The sequence below is a fragment of the Rutidosis leptorrhynchoides genome, chromosome 6, assembly GCF_046630445.1.
Source record: "Rutidosis leptorrhynchoides isolate AG116_Rl617_1_P2 chromosome 6, CSIRO_AGI_Rlap_v1, whole genome shotgun sequence".
In the NCBI taxonomy this organism is placed as follows: Eukaryota; Viridiplantae; Streptophyta; class Magnoliopsida; order Asterales; family Asteraceae; genus Rutidosis; species Rutidosis leptorrhynchoides.
In genome coordinates this window covers 6,302,773-6,324,587 of record NC_092338.1, presented here as the reverse complement: position 1 = coordinate 6,324,587, position 21,815 = coordinate 6,302,773, and the positions used below count along the sequence as shown (strand labels likewise).

General features: G+C 35.1%; 3 protein-coding genes and 1 pseudogene across 3 annotated transcripts; 3 read left to right on the top strand and 1 right to left on the bottom strand.

The window, feature by feature from the left end:
- The first annotated feature begins 746 nt into the window (after positions 1–746).
- LOC139852297 (uncharacterized) lies at positions 747–1,550 on the top strand. The gene has a single exon (XM_071841567.1). The coding sequence runs from the start codon at positions 747–749 to the stop codon at positions 1,548–1,550; it is 804 nt and encodes a 267-aa protein (XP_071697668.1).
- A 505-nt stretch (positions 1,551–2,055) lies between these two features.
- On the top strand, positions 2,056–3,491 carry LOC139855876 (uncharacterized). The gene is made up of 3 exons (XM_071845118.1): positions 2,056–2,163; positions 2,918–3,129; positions 3,228–3,491. Exons 2-3 carry the CDS (start codon positions 2,929–2,931, stop codon positions 3,321–3,323), a joined length of 297 nt encoding a protein of 98 aa, XP_071701219.1. The 5' UTR covers positions 2,056–2,163; positions 2,918–2,928; the 3' UTR covers positions 3,324–3,491.
- Positions 3,492–7,455: 3,964 nt separating this feature from the next.
- On the top strand, positions 7,456–9,970 carry LOC139855911 (uncharacterized; annotated as a pseudogene).
- Positions 9,971–11,611: 1,641 nt separating this feature from the next.
- Positions 11,612–12,538, bottom strand: LOC139852724 (protein RADIALIS-like 1; the record flags this gene model as incomplete). The annotated part of the gene is made up of 2 exons (XM_071842052.1): positions 11,612–11,855; positions 12,282–12,538. A coding segment is annotated over one exon (252 nt), but the record flags the coding sequence as incomplete, so codon positions are not given.
- Between the last annotated feature and the right edge of the window lie 9,277 nt (positions 12,539–21,815).

Below are 21,815 nucleotides of genomic sequence, written 5' to 3'. Positions count from 1 at the left end.
AAAAAACATTTATTATTACTAATAATAATTATTATTATTAAAAATATAAATACTCAACTTTGAGCGAACTTTTTTATTATTATTTACTTTTAATATAATAATTATAATTATTATATTATTAATATTCAAATATGAATTCTTTTTACGAAATTAATTACGTTACATATGTATGCGAGAATATATTTCTCTATATATTTGTAAAAACAACGACAAGTTTTTTAGTCAAACGGGTCATTAAAATAAATAACTTTAGCATTTACATTCACTTAATACCTAAAACATGTCATTAAGTTATTTCGTTTAAACAAACCCGTGATTTCACGGGTCATTTCACTAGTATCATATAAAATACAAATACTTGACACACATGTTAATTATCGTGTCTCCCATAATTAATTATTAGTTACTATTTATGATTAAATATTAATTAATTATTGAAGTATTAATTTCTCATAATTATATTAATTTTTTATCATTGATACTATTATGTAATGTTATGGGTCAAAATTATCACAAGTATTTATGGGAGAGGGGGGGGGGGGGTGGAATCTAACATTTCTTGCAGGAACATTTCAGGTCGCACGGTTTGGAAAGAAATCATTAAAGCCGGCAAGGTCGCGAACAGCTTAGGCACTTGCTTTTCATCCTCCATCACAAAATGTCTCGGAAATGGTGCCTCTATCAAATTCTGGAACGACATTTGGTTTGGTTCAGAACGCTTCAGCACACTCTTTCACAGGTTATATATGCTCGAGATCAACAAAGATGCAACTGTCGCTGAAAGAATTACGCAAAACAACGACTCTTCTTTGGGTAATTGGTGTTGGACAAGACCTCCGAATGGCCGAGTTCTTAACGAAATAATGGAATTAAACAATATCGTATCATCCGTCACAGTATCCGACAAACCCGACTCCTGGAAATGCACTCTTGACCCCTCGGGTACTTACACCACCAAATCTATGACACACCTGATAAACACATTAAAACTTGGTGGTAACACTATTAACACGACGATTCCCCACAACAAACTCCTGCCTCAAAAAGTGTACATTTTCATATGGCGTGCCCTTCAAAAAAAGTTACCGGTCAGATCCGAATTAGACAAACGAGGCATTGATCTCGACTCCATCTTGTGCCCTTTATGCGAAATGGATATAGAAACCATTGACCACATTCTCGTACTATGCCCTAAATCGGCTCTAATATGGAAACATGTTCTTGATTGGTGGGTCCAAGACAACACATTAATCTCCAATGTAAACGATGCGATTATCAATGATCAAGCCTTCGCTCTCAATAAACTCGGGAATTCAATATGGCAAGCAACCAAATGGACTACATGCTACACAATATGGAAACACAGAAACTTAAATGTTTTTTCCAAAAAAATGTGGTCTCCCGCCTCGATTCTCTCCGAAATACAAACTCAAAGTTATAGTTGGATATCCAAAAGATTGCGCAAAAAGAAATCAATCATGTGGCACAAATGGCTCATCTATCCTTCCTTTTTCGTTGCGGATCCACCACATCGTGTCGGTATAGGCTAATATACCTTCTCATGTAGTGTAGCTTGCGAATTCTATTTCTTCTATCGAGGGTCTGATTAATCGGGTTAGCATGTGGAAACTTTGTAGGCGCCTGATCGTCACTGTTTCCCTCTCTCTCTCGGCTTGATTTTTCAAGTTCTTATTCCCTCTTTAGTCTTTATAGTTTTCGTTGCTACCCTCGCTAATTAGTTTCCTAGAAAGTGCATCTCCATTTCATAATTGTATAGTGTGTATAGGGCTTTGTATTTTGATATTCCATTAATAATAATAATCTTTGCTTTTAAAAAAAATAAAAAAATATGTAATGTTACGTCTAATAGTAATTAGTAAATAAATTTAATATTGAAAAGGAAATATTGTTATAGAAAACATTGTTATAAAAAATATTTGGGCCTTTAAATAAAAACATTGTTATAAAAGTTCCAAAGTAATTTTGTTTAGGCCCAAATCCTAAAATAGCTAGTTCAGATACAGTTGGCCCAAGTTAAACTGACCGTCTAGGGTCATCTTGATAGATGGAAGGCATAACTCGAACGAAAAGAAAAAGGTACCAAAATTATTTGTTTCGTATTCGGGTCGATTCTTGTTATTCCGAGTGCTGTTTGTTAACCCGGTAAGTTGCCTTTCCTACAATCACATATCAATTTGTAATAATTTGAATTTAATCTAACATAAATGATTATCGTCTGTTCATATCGACGTTTTTTTATTCTTATTCCTGATTGAATTGATGGTATCTACTTTTTTTTTTTTTTTTTATTTGTCTACTTGTATATGTATCAGTGAGAATCAATGAAGATTACTGCGACATGTCTATTTATGTATATATTTTAATTGTAATTGTAATTGTAATTGTACAGTAATTGTTATTGTTGTATATGCTAATACAGTGTACAGTATATATTGTATGATTAGGTAATTACCTATGAATATGAATAACTATTAAACGGTGATGCTGAATAATTATTTTTGTAATTTTAGTTGTTTTTTTCCCTACAAAATGCAAGTGATTATGTAATATACGGTCACTGGGTCCGTGGGTCGGGTAATGGGTGTCAAAACAGGTAAAGTTTATGGGCAGGTCAAACCATATTGACCTGAAACGCCTATCCCTCTTTATATCTCTGTTAATATTTGATGATTAGTTTAGTCTGTTAATTATGATTAAACGTATCTTACTATTAGTAGAAGTAGTTTTTAGAAAACTATTTCAATTTCAATGTTTGTTGCTTGAATGTACTGAAACCACACTTCCGACAAGTTTGTGAATTGTGACCCAATCGACCCATTGTAAGTAAATGGGTCAAAATCACATGCTTTTGTTCTAATTTTAACAACCTCTTTTACCTAATTTTTAACTTTCTCAGAAGTACTAATTATGACAACTGAAAATATTGGTGCTTCTTCTGCTACTGCTACTGCTACTGCTACTACTGTTGCAAGTCCAGCTGTCAAATCATGTAGAAAGATGAAGTCAGATGATGCAACCTTCTTGCAGGATGTTAAAGATCATATCGATGAGTTTATTCATGCTTCAATGGATGAACATAAAAATTGTTTTAAAAAATCTATCTCAAAGGTTTAGTTTTGTTCTGTTTTTAATGTGTTTCCATACACTGTTCCTCGTTTTCATTTGTGAAAGCTTATTATTTATATTTTCCGGTGTGCATATTTCAGATGTTTGGAATGTCTAAGATTGTGGCAGAGAGAAATGCTGCTGAAAACAAAGGAGTCGAGAGCTCATTGCCACTTCAAACAGCTGTTACCGATTAGATTGATTATGACATCATGGTCTGATACTGTTATGACTTTGGTTACTTGATACCTTATTATGTGCAGAGTTTATTTATTATAAAGGGAATAAATAGTTTGAAACTAAATTTTTAGTTGTCTTGGTCTATGAAAGCATCTGGAAATGGTATGTTTGAAAAATTGCAATTTTGTTTGATTTCTTCTGCTGTTATATGTGTATGCGGAATTTGGAGATGTTTTGAACAGCTAGACTTATATCTTTGAAGGTTTACTTATTATTATAATAAATTCAGAAAACGCATGGTAATGAATTTTATTATGTCTGAAAAGTGTTTTTAACAAACTTTTTGCAAAACTCATATCAAAATTGTCGAAAGGCTTAATTACCCCTTTGGTCCCTAAGTTTATCTTTTTTTCATCTTTGACCCTAAAGTAATTTTGTTTCATTCTAACCCTTAAAGTTATGATATGGTTTCATTTAGGTCCTCATTTAACGGATTGAGTTAATTACAGTTAACCATGGGGACCTAAATGAAACCATATCATTACTTTACGGGTTAGGATGAAACAAAAATATTTTAAGGACAATGATTATACAAAAATACTTTAGGGACAAGGATGAAACAAAAATGCTTTATGAACAATGATGAAAAAAAGTAAAAACTTTAAAGACCAACGACGTAATTAAGTCAAGTGGGAACGACATTTTAGGGAAATAAATAACAATTACTTCATACTTAGTTATATACGGGCAGGGGCGGAGGCAATATGGGGGCTTGTGGATGCCCTGCCTCCCCCATCATGTTAAAGAAGCCCAACTTATTATACATTATATCTTGAATTTAAGTTCATTTTTACCATTATAAGCTACCCTTAACTGGCCCATAAAAATTATATAAGCCCATTCGGAATGTTTAATTAACCTAAAATTCTACCCAATTCACTTACGTAATTCCACATTTACTACATTCGTCGAGAGTAACCAATAACTCTCGGGGGGCAGGTTCAAACGAGAACCACTAAAAAGTTGAGAACTGCGAGAACTATTTAATTTAATAGTTTTTATGCGTTTTAATGCAACAAATTACATGCAAATGTTAATTAATGCACATATCATTAACAAACATATGTTCATTAGCTCAAATTACATGTTAAATTGTTAATATATGAAACTGTTCACATGTTCGGAAACAAATATGCACATGTGAACGAGAAACTAAATATTTAATTATATAGGTAAAATATAAGTGTTTTTCAACTATTTTATGTTCATTCATACTCTTCATCAAGGTTTATGTGTGATTCAATCTAGTTACATGTGAAAATCTTTATAAATAAAAAGTTCTCGCAGTTCTCGCATTTTTTATGGTTCTCGTTTGAACTTTTGGCTAACTCTCGGTTAGAAAATTCTAGTTTAAGGTTAGATTTATCATTTTTTTTTTTTTCATTCTTATATTAAATGCCATTCATGTTCAGTAACCATATTCATTTAATTAAGTAAATTAAATTACTTTAGTATTATGAATATAATAATAATAACTAGTGTAATCATGATCAAGTTCGTATTGTTCTTGTGATTAACTAGGCTAATTGTTTATTAATATTATGAATATTAGCTACTAGTATTATTTTAGGGTTATTACATATCGAATTTTCTATTGATTGATGTTACTTATCTTGTTATAATGATTTTAGTTTTAATCTTTTATTATGTTTAAATTATAGTATATAGTAATAGTAATATGGTAAATAGTAATAGTATAGTATTGAAAAAAAAAATTGAATTAATATTGATTGGTTAAATTCTAGGTCTAAAACGAATAATATTTAATTTTAAGTCAAGCACATGTTGATGATCACCAAAGAGAACTAGAAGGAAATAATGTTGTGCAGGATGTTCTTAATAATCCACAACCACATGATCTTATGATGGAGTCCCAGTTTCAATAATACATTAAATTTAGAAAGTTAAAGAAAGAATCATTAGTTTGAGATTCTTACGACCTTCAATTATGGATTATCAAATTAATCAACGTGGCTTATTTTAAGTGGGATGTAATGTTGTTCGATTTTGAATAGTAATACAATGTTATGATACGTGGAAAAATTATATTGTTGCACTTAATCATCGTCTAAGCCACCCTCATCGTCAAATCCTGGCTTCGCCTCTGTATACGGGGATGTCAACCGTAATGGTGCATGAGTGGTGTTTGGTTTGTTACAGGTGGTTGGCTCTTTGCTTGCGCAACAACTCCCACCTGGCATGCCTTTTGAGTTCTTTCTGTTAATGTCTTTCGACTCTATTATTTGAGGCAACAACAAGCGTCGGTTTATTGGCGACTTGACTGCCGCTTTGAGCCTAGATTGAATCTCAGGCATGCTAAAAAACTCATAGAAATTTGATTCTACCATTTTCCACGACGTCTTGTTTTTATTTTTATTTTATTTATTTATATTTATTTTATTTTATAACTTTAAGGTTTTAAGGGTTATGATGAAACAAAAATACTTTAGGGACAAAGATAAAAAAAAGATAAAATTTTAGGGACCAAGGGCTTAATTAAGTCTTGTCGAAATTGTGCTCTAGATCATTATCATTAACAAGGTCATTTAAAACATTTAGAATTTCAGTAAATATTTTCCTGCATAAGCATAACCACTTATTGCCTCATATTCGTTTAAGATCCATCATTTAAGGAAATAGTTAAACTTATTAGAATACAGATTAGTATAGCTCAGCCCATTTGTGGCTTTAAGGATTTTAGAGTTAATAATAATCTATATATATCGTATCAATAATACAATTTTCGTGATAAGATTACACAATCTGTTAGTAAAATCCATCCTCCAATCTTTGGCTACTCGTCTTGATCTAGAGAAATCTCGTTTGTTTGTTTGCTTTATTCTTTTGTCATCAAATTTATGCTTAGTTGTTACCTTCATCGTTATCGTTATTGTTAATATGTTTGACATTCAATCAAATACTTTATTAACTTATACTCGTCCATTATTCTAAGGTGTATATTTTTATTGTTAAGGAATAGTTTTTTGTTCAAGTTTTTCGTTATTAAGTGTTTCATTTTATAGTCTCAAAACAATTTTTTATTTATTTATGTAGTCTAACAAAACTCAAATTATGTCACTTGCAAAAGCAATTCATAGGCCCTTATGAATTATGAGTCATGTACAAGTACACATCTTATACATGTCTATATGGACCCTAAATTGGAGCTGGGTTCATTTTAAGTTTAAATATCTCAATGTTGATTAGCTTGATATCTTACAAGCTCGGGTTCTCAACTCAAATTATTTACTAACAGGTTGATTCGACTAACTTACAAGTACCCTGTAACTAATTTGACTCAACTATAAACCTCATGGTGTTTGTGTATTGGTGATGTTCTGACTTCTTAAAAGGGATGTCATGGTTCGATCTTCATGAACTGCAAAATATTTCCCTTACGGTTACCCGCCTATTTCATGGGCCAGGTTGAGGACGTCTTTTATTCGAGCCTCACCCGATGAGGTTTTACCACACGCGATGTCCATATGGATTCGTCGTGGAGGTTTTCTCCCGACGAGCGTTAGGGCTGTAATGATTAACAATCATTAACTCCAAAGCCATCTGTGAGATATCTTAATAGTTCGAGGTCAACGAAATAAAAAAAAAGTTTAAGATCACCAACATTGTTTGATACAAAGTTGAAGAACCGACGATGAAAATTTATCTATATTAAACTCATGAGGCACATTGTGCACCAATTTAAGCAGACAAAACTTAAGTGTCAATTTTCCTAAATTCAAAAACTTTAATGCACAGCATTGTAGGGAAAACAAAATTTCCCGAATAACATTTCTTCACTGAAAAATCTTAACGGCTGCCGTCATCCTGATCTCCCGTCGCCGGCGATTACTACCGGAGAGTGCCACCGCACATATCACAAGTAATCTCTAAATTACTATCTTTAACATAGCGTTTTTTTATTGCATTCGTCTTATTCGTATTTATCTTAATTAGCTCTAAACCCTAACCCGCTTATATTCAACTAAATTAAATCATGTCTATGTAATTTCATCATACTTATTCTATATCTAATATTATTATTATTATTATTATTATTATTTTTTCTTTATGTTATAGGAGTGAATATATATATACAAAGAATAATGGTGTATCTACAATATGGTAAAAGTATTATTCGTCAGAGTAAGTTTTTGAAAGATAGAAATCAAAGTGTGTTGCATCATCCATTACTGTATGCTGGTCAAGGTGTTAGATACAGAAAATTAGAAGTTATACTTACGACTGTAAGTTCACATCATCCTTACGAACCATTCATTATATGTTAAATTTGTATACTTTTTTCTTTAATCATATGACATAAGGTAATTATTTTTTGATGATGAATTTAGAATATAGATAAGCTGGGCAAAGCAGGTGAAAGAGTGAAAGTTGCTCCAGGACATTTCCGGAACCACTTGATGCCGAAATTGCTTGCGGTTCCAAACATTGATAAATTTGCGTATCTCATCAGTGAGCAGAGAAAGGTTGTTTCACTCATGTTTACATTATTTGGAATTTATGTCTATCTGTGCTCGTTGTAAAAAAAGTTAATCGTCCTTGGAAAGAATTTCGTGAAATGTGTTGTGATATTGTTTGTTGAATTTGTATATTTAGCTTGCTGATATTTTGATCATTTGTCTTTGTACAGATTTATCAGCCAAAGGAAGTTGAAGAGGTCAAGAAAGTAGTTCCAAAGACTGAAGAAGACATAATGAAAGAATACCGAACCGCAGCAAGACGACTGGATAATGCTAAGCTGGTGTGTAATTCAATTCGGTAGCTTGTTGATTTAAAATGCTAATTGTAGTTTTATTTAAATTGGTGATTTCTTTTCGTGATACAAAACAAATATTATTATTTTCTTACTGCTAGTTGATATTTCTGCTGTGGTCATTCCTATATGAAGTCTGCTTTTAGCATAGATTGAACGTTTAGGAAATTTTTATATATGTGGCGTTTCTTCCTTTCACCAATAGGTAAAACTTGAACCTTTATTTAAGAAGGAAATGGGTTGAAACTTGAAACATCAAAAGCTGCCCAAAGTGTAATATTTTATGCTTACCTTACTTAAATAGTGCTTTATTGTAATCTTGTAATTTACAATACCTTGACTGTTCTTTAAAAAAATTAATAGACACTGGACTAACAATTGTTTTGTGTTAACACAGCTCGTTTTAACCCATATAAAAAGATTACATGTTTTGACCTGTTAGGCTGTTACATAACTGACTACCCTGCCAATAAGCTTCCTCCAATGAACGTTATAGTAGCTTCATGTCTTTTTCTTTTAAAGCGGATTCATTAAAGAGATTCCATTACTTGTAGGTTCTGAGAAAATATATCAAGATTGATACTGAACTGCGTTCACCTGTGGAAAAGATGATATTGTATCTGAGGTATGGTTTATTCTCAACTATTTTTATAGTCTGTTTGTGCACTGGAAATTACTTGATGGCTCCTTTTGTTATTTTATTTCTTTATCTGTAACGACCAAAAAAGAAAAGGTTAAAAAAGGAAATAGCTCAAACAGGCTTGAGTTTCGTCGAATACACAACAACAACAACAACAACAACAACAACAAAACCCAATACCACATTGAGTGGTGTATGGGGGAGGTGAGATGTAGACAATCCTTCCCCTATCCGAGAATAAAGACGAGTTATTTCTCCACCCAGAGTGAAAACACTCTCAAAAGTAGAGAAAATCATCCCTCTCTTTATTCGACGGATAAAGAGATTGCTTCCGAGAGGACCTCCGGCCTTTAAGTAGGAAAATGTTTTTTTAAAACAATAAAAATACTAAAAAAAAATAATAATAATTGACGCCATGAAAATGGTAGAATCAAATTTACATGGGTTTTAAATCCTGTGTGGAGTTTAATTAGGCTCTAAGAGTCAGTCAAGTTGCCAATAAGTCGACGATTGTTGTCGACTCAATAGAGCCGTTGAGTTTCGTCGAATCTGTATTTTTAATGCTGCAATAATTTTAATTATCAAATCCAAGTTGACGTGGAAAAAACAGCTAAATCAACCTATACGGACATTGCTTATTTCAACCCATAACTTGATTTTCTCTCCACACCTTTTTAGGCTACTTCTTTTGTTATGCTCATCTATTTTAACTTCAAAATGCTAGTAAATTGGCCCTGACAATAGTTGGTTGGATGAAGTTTTCAAAAAATTTATGACCTTGGTCTTCTCTTGAGGGGCATATCGAGGCCTAATGCTGATTCGTTGTATTGTTGTGCCAGGTGGCAAGACAGCTTGGCGTGCGTATCGAGCCTGAAAACTTGCAGTTGGCAGATCCTTTGTCAACTTTAGGGGAGTTTGCAGTGCCACTACGGTTGCCCAAGTCTCTTCCTTTACCAGAAGGCAAGATTAATTGGACTCTCGATGTCAAAATCCGCAAAAAGTGAACAAATCAAGATGATCTGTTATTTGGACATCTTAGTATCTGATAATTTTTTTTAGCAGAACTGGTTCCTCAAATCTCGCTTGGTAACATTCTTGTTGCCTGGTTGGAATTATTTGCCGTTAGTTTCAAGCTTTCATAATCTTTTTCCTAAATAAAATTATATGTTATAGGTAATGCTGATCTGTTTCCTTTCTGTTCACCTTCTAATATTTTTTAATGTTTCATCAGGGACCTCGAGGTAAGCTTTTGTTACATAACAATAGTTAAGTGGTACGGGTTTGCATTATAAACAGTTCATTGTAATGGGTTCAATCTCCGTCCCCTTAAATAATTTACCCCTCTCACGTTGATTGTTGATCTGTGGGTAAACTACTTAAGTTTCACTACATTTTTTATGGACTTAAAGATTTAAATAATATAATATAATTTTGGTTCATGATTATGTTGTCTTTTGTTAAAATACATTTATACATATTTAATTTATTTAATGAGTGAACCAATTATAAATGGGAGGTGATTCTCACACACTACTTTTTGATCCATGTACACTTTTGTCTCATATATTTATAGTTATACCCTTGGTTTAATCTAGGGAGTTGAACTTATATTATTATTGTAAGTATAATTAAGGTATAATTGATAATTAGGTGTACATGGATCTCTGTGAGGATCACCTTCCATTATAAATTCATATACACGAGATAGAAAAATAATATTATAATGGATATGGTATGGGGTGGGATCCAACTTGAGGTATTGTCAACTCAGGTTCGATTCTCACTCCAAGTAGGGAGTTTTGATGGTAGTACCAACATCAATGCGATTTGGGAAGGTCTCTGGGGGGTTTTTCCAACCTTCGATGGTACTACCAACATCGTGGCGAATTGGGTTTCCTCCTAACGCGTGTGTGAGTGACAAATGAGAGCATTCGATGTCGATATCATCGTTCAAAAAAAAAAAAAAAAAAAAAAAATTAAACTATCGATTTCTCTTCAAGAAATCTGAAGTCTAAACTTGATGAATATGAATTCTAAACACCTTCACACATGTGTATATGTACTATATATATACATATTTAGTATATTTAGTATTTATATATTCATCCTCACAAGGAATCACCAAAGTTTGGCCTTAATTTATGTCAAAAAAGAAGTCTTGTTGTTCTTAGGTCCATACTTTATATTGCCCGTATATGCGTTCACTTTTTTTTTTTTTTTTTTTGAAGGGCGAATTTGCATTAGCGGATCATTTATTTCAACGACCCTCATCATTTGCACCCACACACGCTAGAAGGAAACTCCTACCTGGGTTGCTTGACAACTAATCGCGGGACCCGGGTTGCTTGACAACTAATCGCAGAAAATTGGAGAGAAAACCTTCCGCCCTCAGGAATTGAACCCGGGTTGCTTGGCAACTAATTGCGGACCCTTTCACACTGAGGCTTGATACCGTTCACTTACATAAGTGTACATTGTATATACACATTGCATGCACTGATGCACGTACCTTAACCTTATACACATATACAAGTATAATGCATGTATAATATGCCTATTATACATACATGCATACAAACATAATAAATATATATACGGATATGCTACACTTACATCGATTCTTGCACACTTGTAACATATATAACCTGTTTTTATGCACACTCTTCCCCAAGATTTTCACCATTTCGCTTTCTTATTAGAGCTTTTACGTAAAGCATATTAAGCAAAACAATCGGAATAATCTTGAACTAGACAGTATGATAAGAAAACAGTTTATTAATTAGTTCATTTGTCACAGAAACTATTAATGAATGCTTCAAATAAGTTTACGTATAAAGCACAATTCGGTTGATTAATTCATTTGAATGACAAAGCGCTAGCTTTAGATTTTAGCCAAGACACAGAAGAAAGATATATAGATAGATAATACACCAACTTATAGCAGAAATAGATTAACAGGAATCACTTTAATGATTCCTTTTACATGCATACTATTACACTAATTTGCATTGAAGATATTAATCGCCATATATTGTATCTTCGTTATTGCTACTTTCGCTGAGCGTAGGATTCCTTGTTCTGCATGGTTCATAAAAGGGTAGGATAAAAGTTAGAATCTTGATATGAAGAGTGTTACTACTGTTAATTAATTGTAGTATAAAACAAGCTAGCTAATAAGTACTTATACATAAAATACAAAGAAACTTTCACATATATAACTACTACACATTACATGTACTCGTATTAATAATTGATATGGCATAGTTATAATCATAACACATTTGTTAAACTGTATTTGGTGATGTATGGATTCAATACCAAGTTATTTGTTTAACGCGGAAGCTGCAAAACAACGGGCTACATATAATTAACATCAACAATGTGGTTTTGCTACTTTTGTATATATAGTATCAAGGACTTCATATGAAGTACGGAGTAATAACTAATGATTTGGGCTTGTAATAGAAATATATGATATAAAATAATGTTATTATATTATTATACCTTAGTTATGCTCCTCCTTTAGAGGATCTATAATTAGGGAAAGGAACTCGACCGCTCTCAATGCTATTGACATCCTCAACAAGAAGATAAAAATGCCTCTCGACTTCTTCAGCCGTTTTCCCAGGAACGGCCTTAGCTACATTGTGCCAGCGATCAGGGGTGTCCTTATCAAACACCGCGAGCGCCCTTTCGAATGCCTTGTTCTGCTTAGCAGTCCATGAACCCGACCCATGTGAAGACATTGTGCTAGATACCTTTCAAACACTTAAGAAACTCGAAAAAAGGACTAAGTTTATGTATGTTCTCTAATTCTAGATGACACTTGGTAGGAAAAGAACTTGCTCTTGTAATTGATTGTTTCTGATATGTTTACAATAGGTGGCAATGTATGCCTTTATATAGGCTCCGAGAACAGTGGGGTGAGGTGGAGTTGTGGTAGCTAGTTGGACAAATAAGATTTTTTTTATGATGATTCTTTGTTCTTAATCACCACAAATAATAAGGATAAAACTATTTCAAGTATGGTGGACAAATCAGAATGTATAAGAGCTATTACTCTTCCTAATTACAAGTTTACAACTAATATATTACACCATATATATATACATCTTGATAATGGGCAGAAGGAAAATTTCAAATTATGCAAAAGAAATCCATGTTAAGAATATTTTACCTTTTTTAATAGCAGTATGAGATCACCCATGAGGACTTAACCACTTACGCGTTCATCTCCCGCATTTAAGAATATTTATTTAAGAGATTTTAAAAAAGAGAAGCCCGTGCTTATTAGATGTAGCTTATAAAGATTATGGTAATCACTTCAAAAATTAACCTCGATTTATTAATTATCACTAACTTCTCTTAGGATGTTGGTTCTCTTCTGCAGTACCATATCAAAGTTCTAAATTCACAAGATTCTAAAATTATTCTTTTAGTACATTAGCAGATAATTTCGTTTGATTTTTGTATTCGGGTCGATATGACCAGTCTAATCGTTAACTTAGGTATGTCCGATAATTCAGTCACTTAGACTATATGCATCCGAGGGTAAGTGACCCCGTCACTTGCCTATGTGGACACCAAGTGACTCCACATACACCCGTATCCATATGCCACTTTACCCGTTTCTTGCGAATGTCACTTTACCCGTTTCAATGTGACACCAAAAGTGACCCATGTCACTTGTTTTCTATTATTTTTTTATTATTTTAAAATAATATTTTTACCCCTTTTTAATACTTAACCCAATTATATTTTAACACATCATCACAATACTCCTAACTAACACCAAAAAGTAACACCACCATTACTTCACTCAAAAAAGAAACACGTCCTACTCATCAAAAAAGTGCAAAAAGGCAAGTGACACCACACACCGTACGAATAGTCTTAGTGTCTTGGTGAAGAATCAAATTATTTCAGAGTCTTTAAACTGCAGCAGATAGCGAAGTATCTTGTTATGATAGAATAGGAAACTCCATATATCCAGATTTAAAACTTCCCAATCCAGAGATGGGGTGCTAAAGTTACTTATATATAATGCATTGAAGTTGGAAGATAGTTCTGGAATTGAGAATTTGAGCTCTGGAAAAGTGGTGTGCAAATTTAGTGAGTGACCAAACAAAAACTGAGGGTGTCAAGAATCAATGTTTACTAGTTGTAGAGTTCACGAGAACAGAACAAAATTGAGTGAAACTAACTAACTAGGTAGGAAGCTTATCTTGAAAATGTACTTTGTACCAAACAAAAACCAAATTTGTAGCTGTATACCTACATATTGTTTGTCTTGACTCAAAGATTTTGATATGCCCATACTACTTTCAAATCCAAACACGTGTTACCTACTACAACAAATATTCACTTGTTTACAATAATATTATGGTTTATGGTACGGTATTCATGTTTCTTTCTTAGGAAACTTGTCTAGTACTAAAAAATAGAAATTGATACGTATTTAAAAACTATTTATGGCCTGCATGGCGGATTGTGTTGAACGTTTGCGAGTTGTGTGTTGCGTGTTTGAAGACAAAGTCTCGTGATCGGATACATATATAGTCTGCAAGCGGGCATCACAGCCTGCCAATTTGCAGGTGCTCATGTTAGTTCAATTGAAAATACTTTAGGGCCACTAATGACTATATTAAAACTCAGTCTAGGATTCACATAACATGAATGGTAAAAAGAACTTGATGGTTGCTAGCAAGTGTACTCGGTTTCAGTTTATTAATACAAATAATAATTATTTTAATTTTAAATATGTAATTATATTAGAGGAAATGTGTATCTGCATGGTTAATACTCCGTAGTAAACTTGTAACTTTCATGATGAGCGAAGCATATTTGTTAGGAAGAGGGGATCGCCTGGACGTTGAGAGATATAAATTTGAGAGAAAAACAACTCTATTACTCACAAGAATAGATTTACAGAGTATTACAAAACTCTTAAAAAAAAACTCTCAAAACTCACACACACTCTCTAGGTTGTGATTACACTTCTCTGAGTGATTTAGGATAATTTACAACTGAGGTTTGCACCTCTATTTATAGTAAAAATTCTATGGCGGTGGAATGGTGTGAACGGAGAAGGTTGGCGGCCGTCATCGTCATCAACTTTGCTACTTCCATATGAGTTGTCAAGGTTGCCTACTTTGAATATCTAGAAGGTGGGCTTCTAGATTGTAGGCTGGAAATCTTCAATTCTCCCCCTCCAGCCGAATCCACAAACATTCCAGTTATGTCTCTGCATAACTCCAACTTCTCTCGAGTCACCACCTTTGTTAACATATCCGCAGGATTCTCCTTTGTATGGATCTTTACTAGTCTCAACAGTTGTCGATTAATTACCTCGCGTATCCAATGATAGCGAATATCAATATGTTTTGTACGGGAATGGTACATGGAGTTCTTGCTCAAATCTAGAGCACTCTGACCGTCACAATGTACCTTGTACTCCTTTTGCTTGATTCCAAATTCTTGGAGATAACGCTTTAACCATAACATTTCTTTTCCAGCTTCTGCGGCAGCAATATACTCTGCTTCAGTTGTGGATAATGCAACACACCTCTGTAGTCTTGACTGCCATGAAACAGCTCCCCCTGCAAAAGTGTAAATGAATACTGAAGTAGATTTCCTACTATCAGGATCTCCGGCCATATCCGCATCTGTATAGCCTTCCAAGATTGGATCAGCTCCCCCGTAACAAAGACATAGATTCTTTGTACCTTTAAGATATCTGAGAATCCATTTTACTGCATCCCAATGCTCTTTCCCGGGGTTCGAGAGAAAACGACTCACCGTTCCCACTGCATGAGCAATATCGGGCCTTGTACACACCATCGCATACATCAAACTTCCAACTGCTGAGGAATATGGTACTGACGACATCTCCCCGATCTCTTCCTTGGATGAGGGACAAGAACTCTTGCTTAACTTGAAATGGTTAGCTAATGGAATGCTAACAGGTTTGGCATTGTTCATATTGAAACGTGAAAGCACTCGTTCAATATACTTCTCCTGAGATAGCCATAACCTTTTATTCTTCCTATCTCGGGTAATCTGCATTCCCAAAATCTGTTGAGCCTGTCCAAAGTCTTTCATGTCAAAAGACTTAGAGAGTTCCTTCTTCAGCTGGTTGATCTTCGTTACGTCTTTCCCTACGATCAAAATATCGTCTACATAAAGTAGAAGAGCAACGAAATCTCCTTCAGAAAACTTCTGAATGTAGACACACTCATCTGCTGTAGTTTTCTTGTACCCGTGACTCACCATGCACGAGTCAAACTTCTTGTACCACTGCCTAGGTGCATGCTTTAAACCGTACAAACTTTTCTTCAGCTTGCATACGAGATTATCTCCTGAAACCTCAAAACCTTCTGGCTGCTCCATGTAAATTTCTTCATGTAAATCTCCATGAAGAAAAGCTGTCTTTACATCCATCTATTCAAGCTCCAAGTTCATACTTGCGACCAATCCAAGAATGACTCTAATTGAAGTCATCTTGACTACTGGTGAAAATATCTCGTCAAAATCAATCCCTTTCTTCTGTTGGAATCCTTTGACTACAAGTCGTTCTTTGTATTTCACCACTTTTCCACTACCATCCTTTTTCAGCTTGAACACCCATTTATTTTTCAGTGCCTTCTTCCGGCGTGGAAGTTCTACAATCTCATAAGTTTGATTTTTCTGCAGAGAATCCATCTCATCCTGCATTGCGAGCAACCATTTTTCTTTATCCTTATGAGTTACTGCTTCATGAAAACTCTCCGGTTCTCCATCTTCAGTAAGTAGAAGGTACTCGGATTCTGGATATCTACTCGATGAAATCCGACCTCGTTCAGATCTACGAACTTCTGGAACATTCTGAGGAGATCCACCATCATCTTGACCTTGTGATGGTGCTGGAACGTCTGGCAGATGGGGTTGTGGCTCCCCCTGCTCAGCACCATCATTTTCCTCATTATCTTCTACTTCTGGCATTTCTTCTTGCACTGAAAATTCATTTCTCATGAATGATTCCGTTGTTGCCTCTGGCACCTGAGCAGCAACATTTGACTTCTGAGATATTGTGGGTTTTTCAATATCTTCCATTGTCTGGCTTTCATGGAACACCACGTCCCTACTTCTGATCACCTTTTTCTCCTTTGGATCCCATAATCTGTATCCAAATTCTTCATCTCCATAGCCTATGAATATGCATGGAGTGGTCCTTGCATCCAGCTTCTGCCTGAGCTCCTTGGATACATGTGCGTACGCCAAACATCCAAATACTCTTAAGTGAGAGTATGATGGATCCTTTCCAGACCAAATTTTCTCCGGAACTTCAAAATTCAGTGGTACTGATGGAGATCGGTTGATCAAATAACAAGAGGCTCTGACTGCTTCTCCCCAGAATGGCTTTGGCAGCTTAGTCATACTGAGCATGCTCCGAACACGTTCCATGATTGTTCGGTTCATTCTTTCTGCTATACCATTATGTTGAGGGGTACGTGGGACCGTCTTCTCATGTCGGATGCCATTTGATCTGCAATAGGCATCGAACTGCCTGGAAGAGTATTCACCGCCGTTGTCGAATCGAAGACACTTTAACTTCTTTCCTGTCTCACGTTCTACCATGACATGGAACTGTTTGAAGTAATTGAACACCTGGTCCTTCGTCCGTAAGAAATATACCCACACCTTTCGAGAAGCATCATCGATAAACGTTAGAAAGTATAGGTTGCCGCCAATTGATCCAACCTCTAAGGGACCGCAAACATCAGAGTGTACCAGACTGAGTAACTCTGATCTTCTCGTTGAAGAGGAATTAAACGAGACTCTATGTTGCTTACCAAACAGACAATGATTGCAAGGATCTAGTGCAGCGTCCTTGCCTACATTGATAAGCTCCTTCTTTATTAGGGTAGACAACCCTTTCTCACTCATGTGACCGAGTCTCTGGTGCCATAAATTTTGTGAAGCCTCCTTTTCTGCAACATTAATGCTGTCTGTGCAGATCTTCACATGAGTCTTGTACAGTGTGCCACAAATGTGTCCTCGAGCGACTATCATAGCGCCTCTTGACAATTTCCATGTGCCTCTACTGAAATGACTATCATAGCCTTGTTTATCGAGAGCTACTCCGGAAAGTAGATTCAGCCGAAGATCTGGCACATGGCGGACATCCTTCAGAGTGATTGTGCTCCCGGAACATGTCTTTATCTTGACATCACCAATTCCGACAATCTCAGCGGAACTGGAATTTCCCATCTTCACAGCTCCAAAGTCTCCAGCTTTGTATGTTGTGAAGTATTCCTTGTATGGAGTCACGTGGTAGGAAGCTGCAGTATCTACCACCCATTCTGTGTCTTCTCGTGAGACGTGAAGGCATGTCTCATCATGGGTTGAACAATAAGCTACATCACCAGGGATAGTCACTAATGTTTCTCCACCCTTGTTCTTCGGCTGTGAACTACTTTGACCTTGTTCCTCTTTCAATCTATAGCAGTTCTTCTTCATATGTCCCTCTAATCCACAATGATGACATTTATATGTTGGTTTTCTGCCATCAGCTGACCTGCCCCTGCTCTTACTTCTGCCTCTCCATTTATTTTTGCTACTCATTCGCTGTCTCCCCCGATTCTCTGTGACAAAGGCATGGGTCTGATCTGTGCCCATGTCCTTTCTCCTTGCCTCTTCACTGAATAGGGCATCCTTGACCATTGACATGGTAAGTTTTCCATTCGGTGCTGAGTTGCTGAGTGTTACTACCAGCGTTTCCCAACTATCGGGAAGGGAACTAAGTAGCAGTAGCGCCTGAACTTCATCGCCAAGCGGCATCTCTACAGACGATAACTGGTTGACCAAGTTCTGAAACTCACTGGTATGCTCGGCAACTGAAGTTCCACTTTTGAGCTTCATGTTGACTAAACGCCTCATTAGCAGGGCTTTATTCCGAGCAGTCTTGGCCTGGTACATGTCCTCCAACTTTTTCCAGAGGACATATGCGTCTGTCTCTTGTGCAACATGGTGGAAGACACTATGATCAATCCATTGACGGATCTGACCAATAGTTTTTCGGTTTGATTTCTTCCACTCTTTCTCTTTGGCAGAATCAGGGTTTATACCCTTCAATTCAATAGGATCGAACAAATCCTTACAGCTGAGGAGATCTTCCATCCGAGGTTTCCACAGCGTGTAGTTTGTTGCTGTGAGCATAATCATAGCTCCGTAAGATGATGTTGACTCTTCTGTGGACATTATCACCTTAAAAATAATTTTTCAACACAAACGGGGTTGAATTGTAGAAAACAGAGATCACCGTTACGTCCGGAACGGTTGAAAATGGTGGAATAGACACTTCGCGGCTTAAATTCCACTTACGGGGCAAAATTATAATTTTTATAAACTTCAGGGACCAAAAAAATGAAATTTTGAAAATTTCAGGGACCAAATTGTAAAATTTCAGAATTGCTACAGTACCGCTACAGTACCGCTACAGTGACTTGCTACAGTGCCGCCAGCTGCTACAGTGAATTGCTACAGTGATCGTCTTCTCCGGCGAGTTGACCAAACTTTGACCGCGTTTTCTGGGCTCGTTATAACTCCGTTTAAGTCGCCGTTTTTTGCGTTGGACTCGGTTCGACGAGACGAATCCAATGGTATACTCAAAATTGAATTTTGAGAAAACTTCAGAAGACCCAAAAACTCAACCACCGTCTCTAACCAAGCTCTTGATACCACTTGTTAGGAAGAGGGGATCGCCTGGACGTTGAGAGATATAAATTTGAGAGAAAAACAACTCTATTACTCACAAGAATAGATTTGCAGAGTATTACAAAACTCTTAAAAAAAAAACTCTCAAAACTCACACACACTCTCTAGGTTGTGATTACACTTCTCTGAGTGATTTAGAATAATTTACAACTGAGGTTTGCACCTCTATTTATAGTAAAAATTCTATGGCGGTGGAATGGTGTGAACGGAGAAGGTTGGAGGCCGTCATCGTCATCAACTTTGCTACTTCCATATGAGTTGTCAAGGTTGCCTGCTTTGAATATCTAGAAGGTGGGCTTCTAGATTGTAGGCTGGAAATCTTCAATATTTGCTTATAAAGTAAACAAGATATCTCCTTAAGTTGTAGGTGTTGTCTTGATCACTACCTTACTACCTTACAGGTTGATTGATTCTTTGGCCCATTCTTCAAATTTTGCTCAGGGGTCCATTTGGATGCTATATATATTGTCTAATGAGTAATAAGTTTACTTGTTTTATGGTGAGTTTGATAAATGGTATTATCTGAATGATTTAAAGGTTCTGAATGAATTTGCTTCCGAATAACAATAATCCGTTTGATAATCATTTTAAATGAATAATGTGAATAATGTAAAATTACCTTATTAATTTTTGACATCAATAAAAACTACAATATAGTTGTTTAGTAAGTGTTCTTGATATAATTTGAAGAGAATATTACATGGTGCTTAATGATTAAGACAGAATTTCAGCACTTAATACTGAATCATTCAACACCATTTGTCATTTAGAGTTCGGAAACAAACGTTCTGAATGTTAAATGATCCAATATCCGCCGCTAAACCATTTAATTAAGAGGTAAACAAATGTCACCCTTGCCTATATACCTTTAACTCCCACTTAATTATATATGACATAGATAAATATTACTACCATGTTATCTTAATGCAGAGACGACTTTTTGGTTCTAATTAGTTATACGAAGGAATGTAATGAAAAGAACCATATTCAGTGGCAGAACATATATACATCTACTTTGAAATATCATAAAGTCGATTACCTTTCATACTTTTGAGGTTCATCGTGCAACATTGACGTTTGAACAATTTATATGGCCTAGACTACTCCTGTTACCTTTGCTACGTAGGCATGTGTTACTTTAGTATCGAAAATACAAGTGGCTCGAATACATCTGCAAAGCTAGTTGCACACGAACATTGTTTGATGAATCGTAAGTGCTATAACATTTATAAGAAACGTACCTGATGTTTTAAACCATATATATTATCATTGTTGCTGGAAACGAATAAAACGTTGCAGATTTGAGATCAATGGCGCTTAATCATGTTCTATTAAGCTGGCCTTTTCAAGAAACTATATACAGAGAACTGACTAATGGGTTTGGTCTGCTTAGTACTTAAAAAGTCTGATTCATGCATACGTCAAGCTATTGTGCGCGTGTTAATTAATTTAAGACATGATTAAGATTCTTCAATCTAATTTCTATATATCAATATACTTATTTGGTGAGGTGGATGTTAGCCTTTTGGATTGAAATTTTCCAATTAGGCATCAAACATCCATGATTCCCAAATGGAGTGGAACTTTAAGAACAACTCGAAATAAAAACGGGACCCTAATATACAAGTTGTATCATATGGGGCTGTGATGATCATGACACAAAAATATGTGATGAATAGGAATCAGTACAACTAGATTTGTACGTTAAATGGCATAATTTTTAATATCATTAGTCTATTGCTTACATTCGTGTATCAATTTGTGAAAAAATCTAGGTCTCAAATATGTGATTTAGGCTAGCAAATAAGAGTTTATACTTCTGTTTAGCTTTTTTTTGGCAACTGGGGGTATCTATATATCTCCTAGTTCCAGATAAGCAGATAAGAATATCTACAACTTTATTGAAACCGGTCCTCCATAGAATATAAATCTACCATTGAATTGAGTCATTCGACAGAAACCAAATAACCGCCTTAATATGGTGAAACACTGTCGTTAGCATCTTTTTTAGTACTCGTTGAGCTTAATTCTTATTGTCTTCGTGCATTAAGCTTAGGCCATGACACCCCCAGCTAGGAATTTTTTTTTTTTTTTTTTTTATGTTTTTTTACAGAGTACCATTTAAATTGTATATGACATCACTAAATTTAACCATATGACCTCATATATTTGTAGAATTTATGATTTTTTTGGAGGTAAACAATCACTAAATATGAATGGTACTATGTAAAAAACCGAGACCAATTGAGTTTTGATCATAGATTCGTCACGACAAATAGGAAG

What these genes read in the sequence shown, in the direction of transcription:
- LOC139852297 (XM_071841567.1), top strand. Translation starts at nt 747, where the DNA reads ATGCTCGAGATCAACAAAGATGCAACTGTCGCTGAAAGAATTACGCAA.
- LOC139855876 (XM_071845118.1), top strand. Translation starts at nt 2,929, where the DNA reads ATGACAACTGAAAATATTGGTGCTTCTTCTGCTACTGCTACTGCTACT. An exon ending in TTAAAAAATCTATCTCAAAG is followed by an intron (nt 3,130 to 3,227) that starts GTTTAGTTTTGT and finishes TGCATATTTCAG; the next exon opens with ATGTTTGGAATGTCTAAGAT.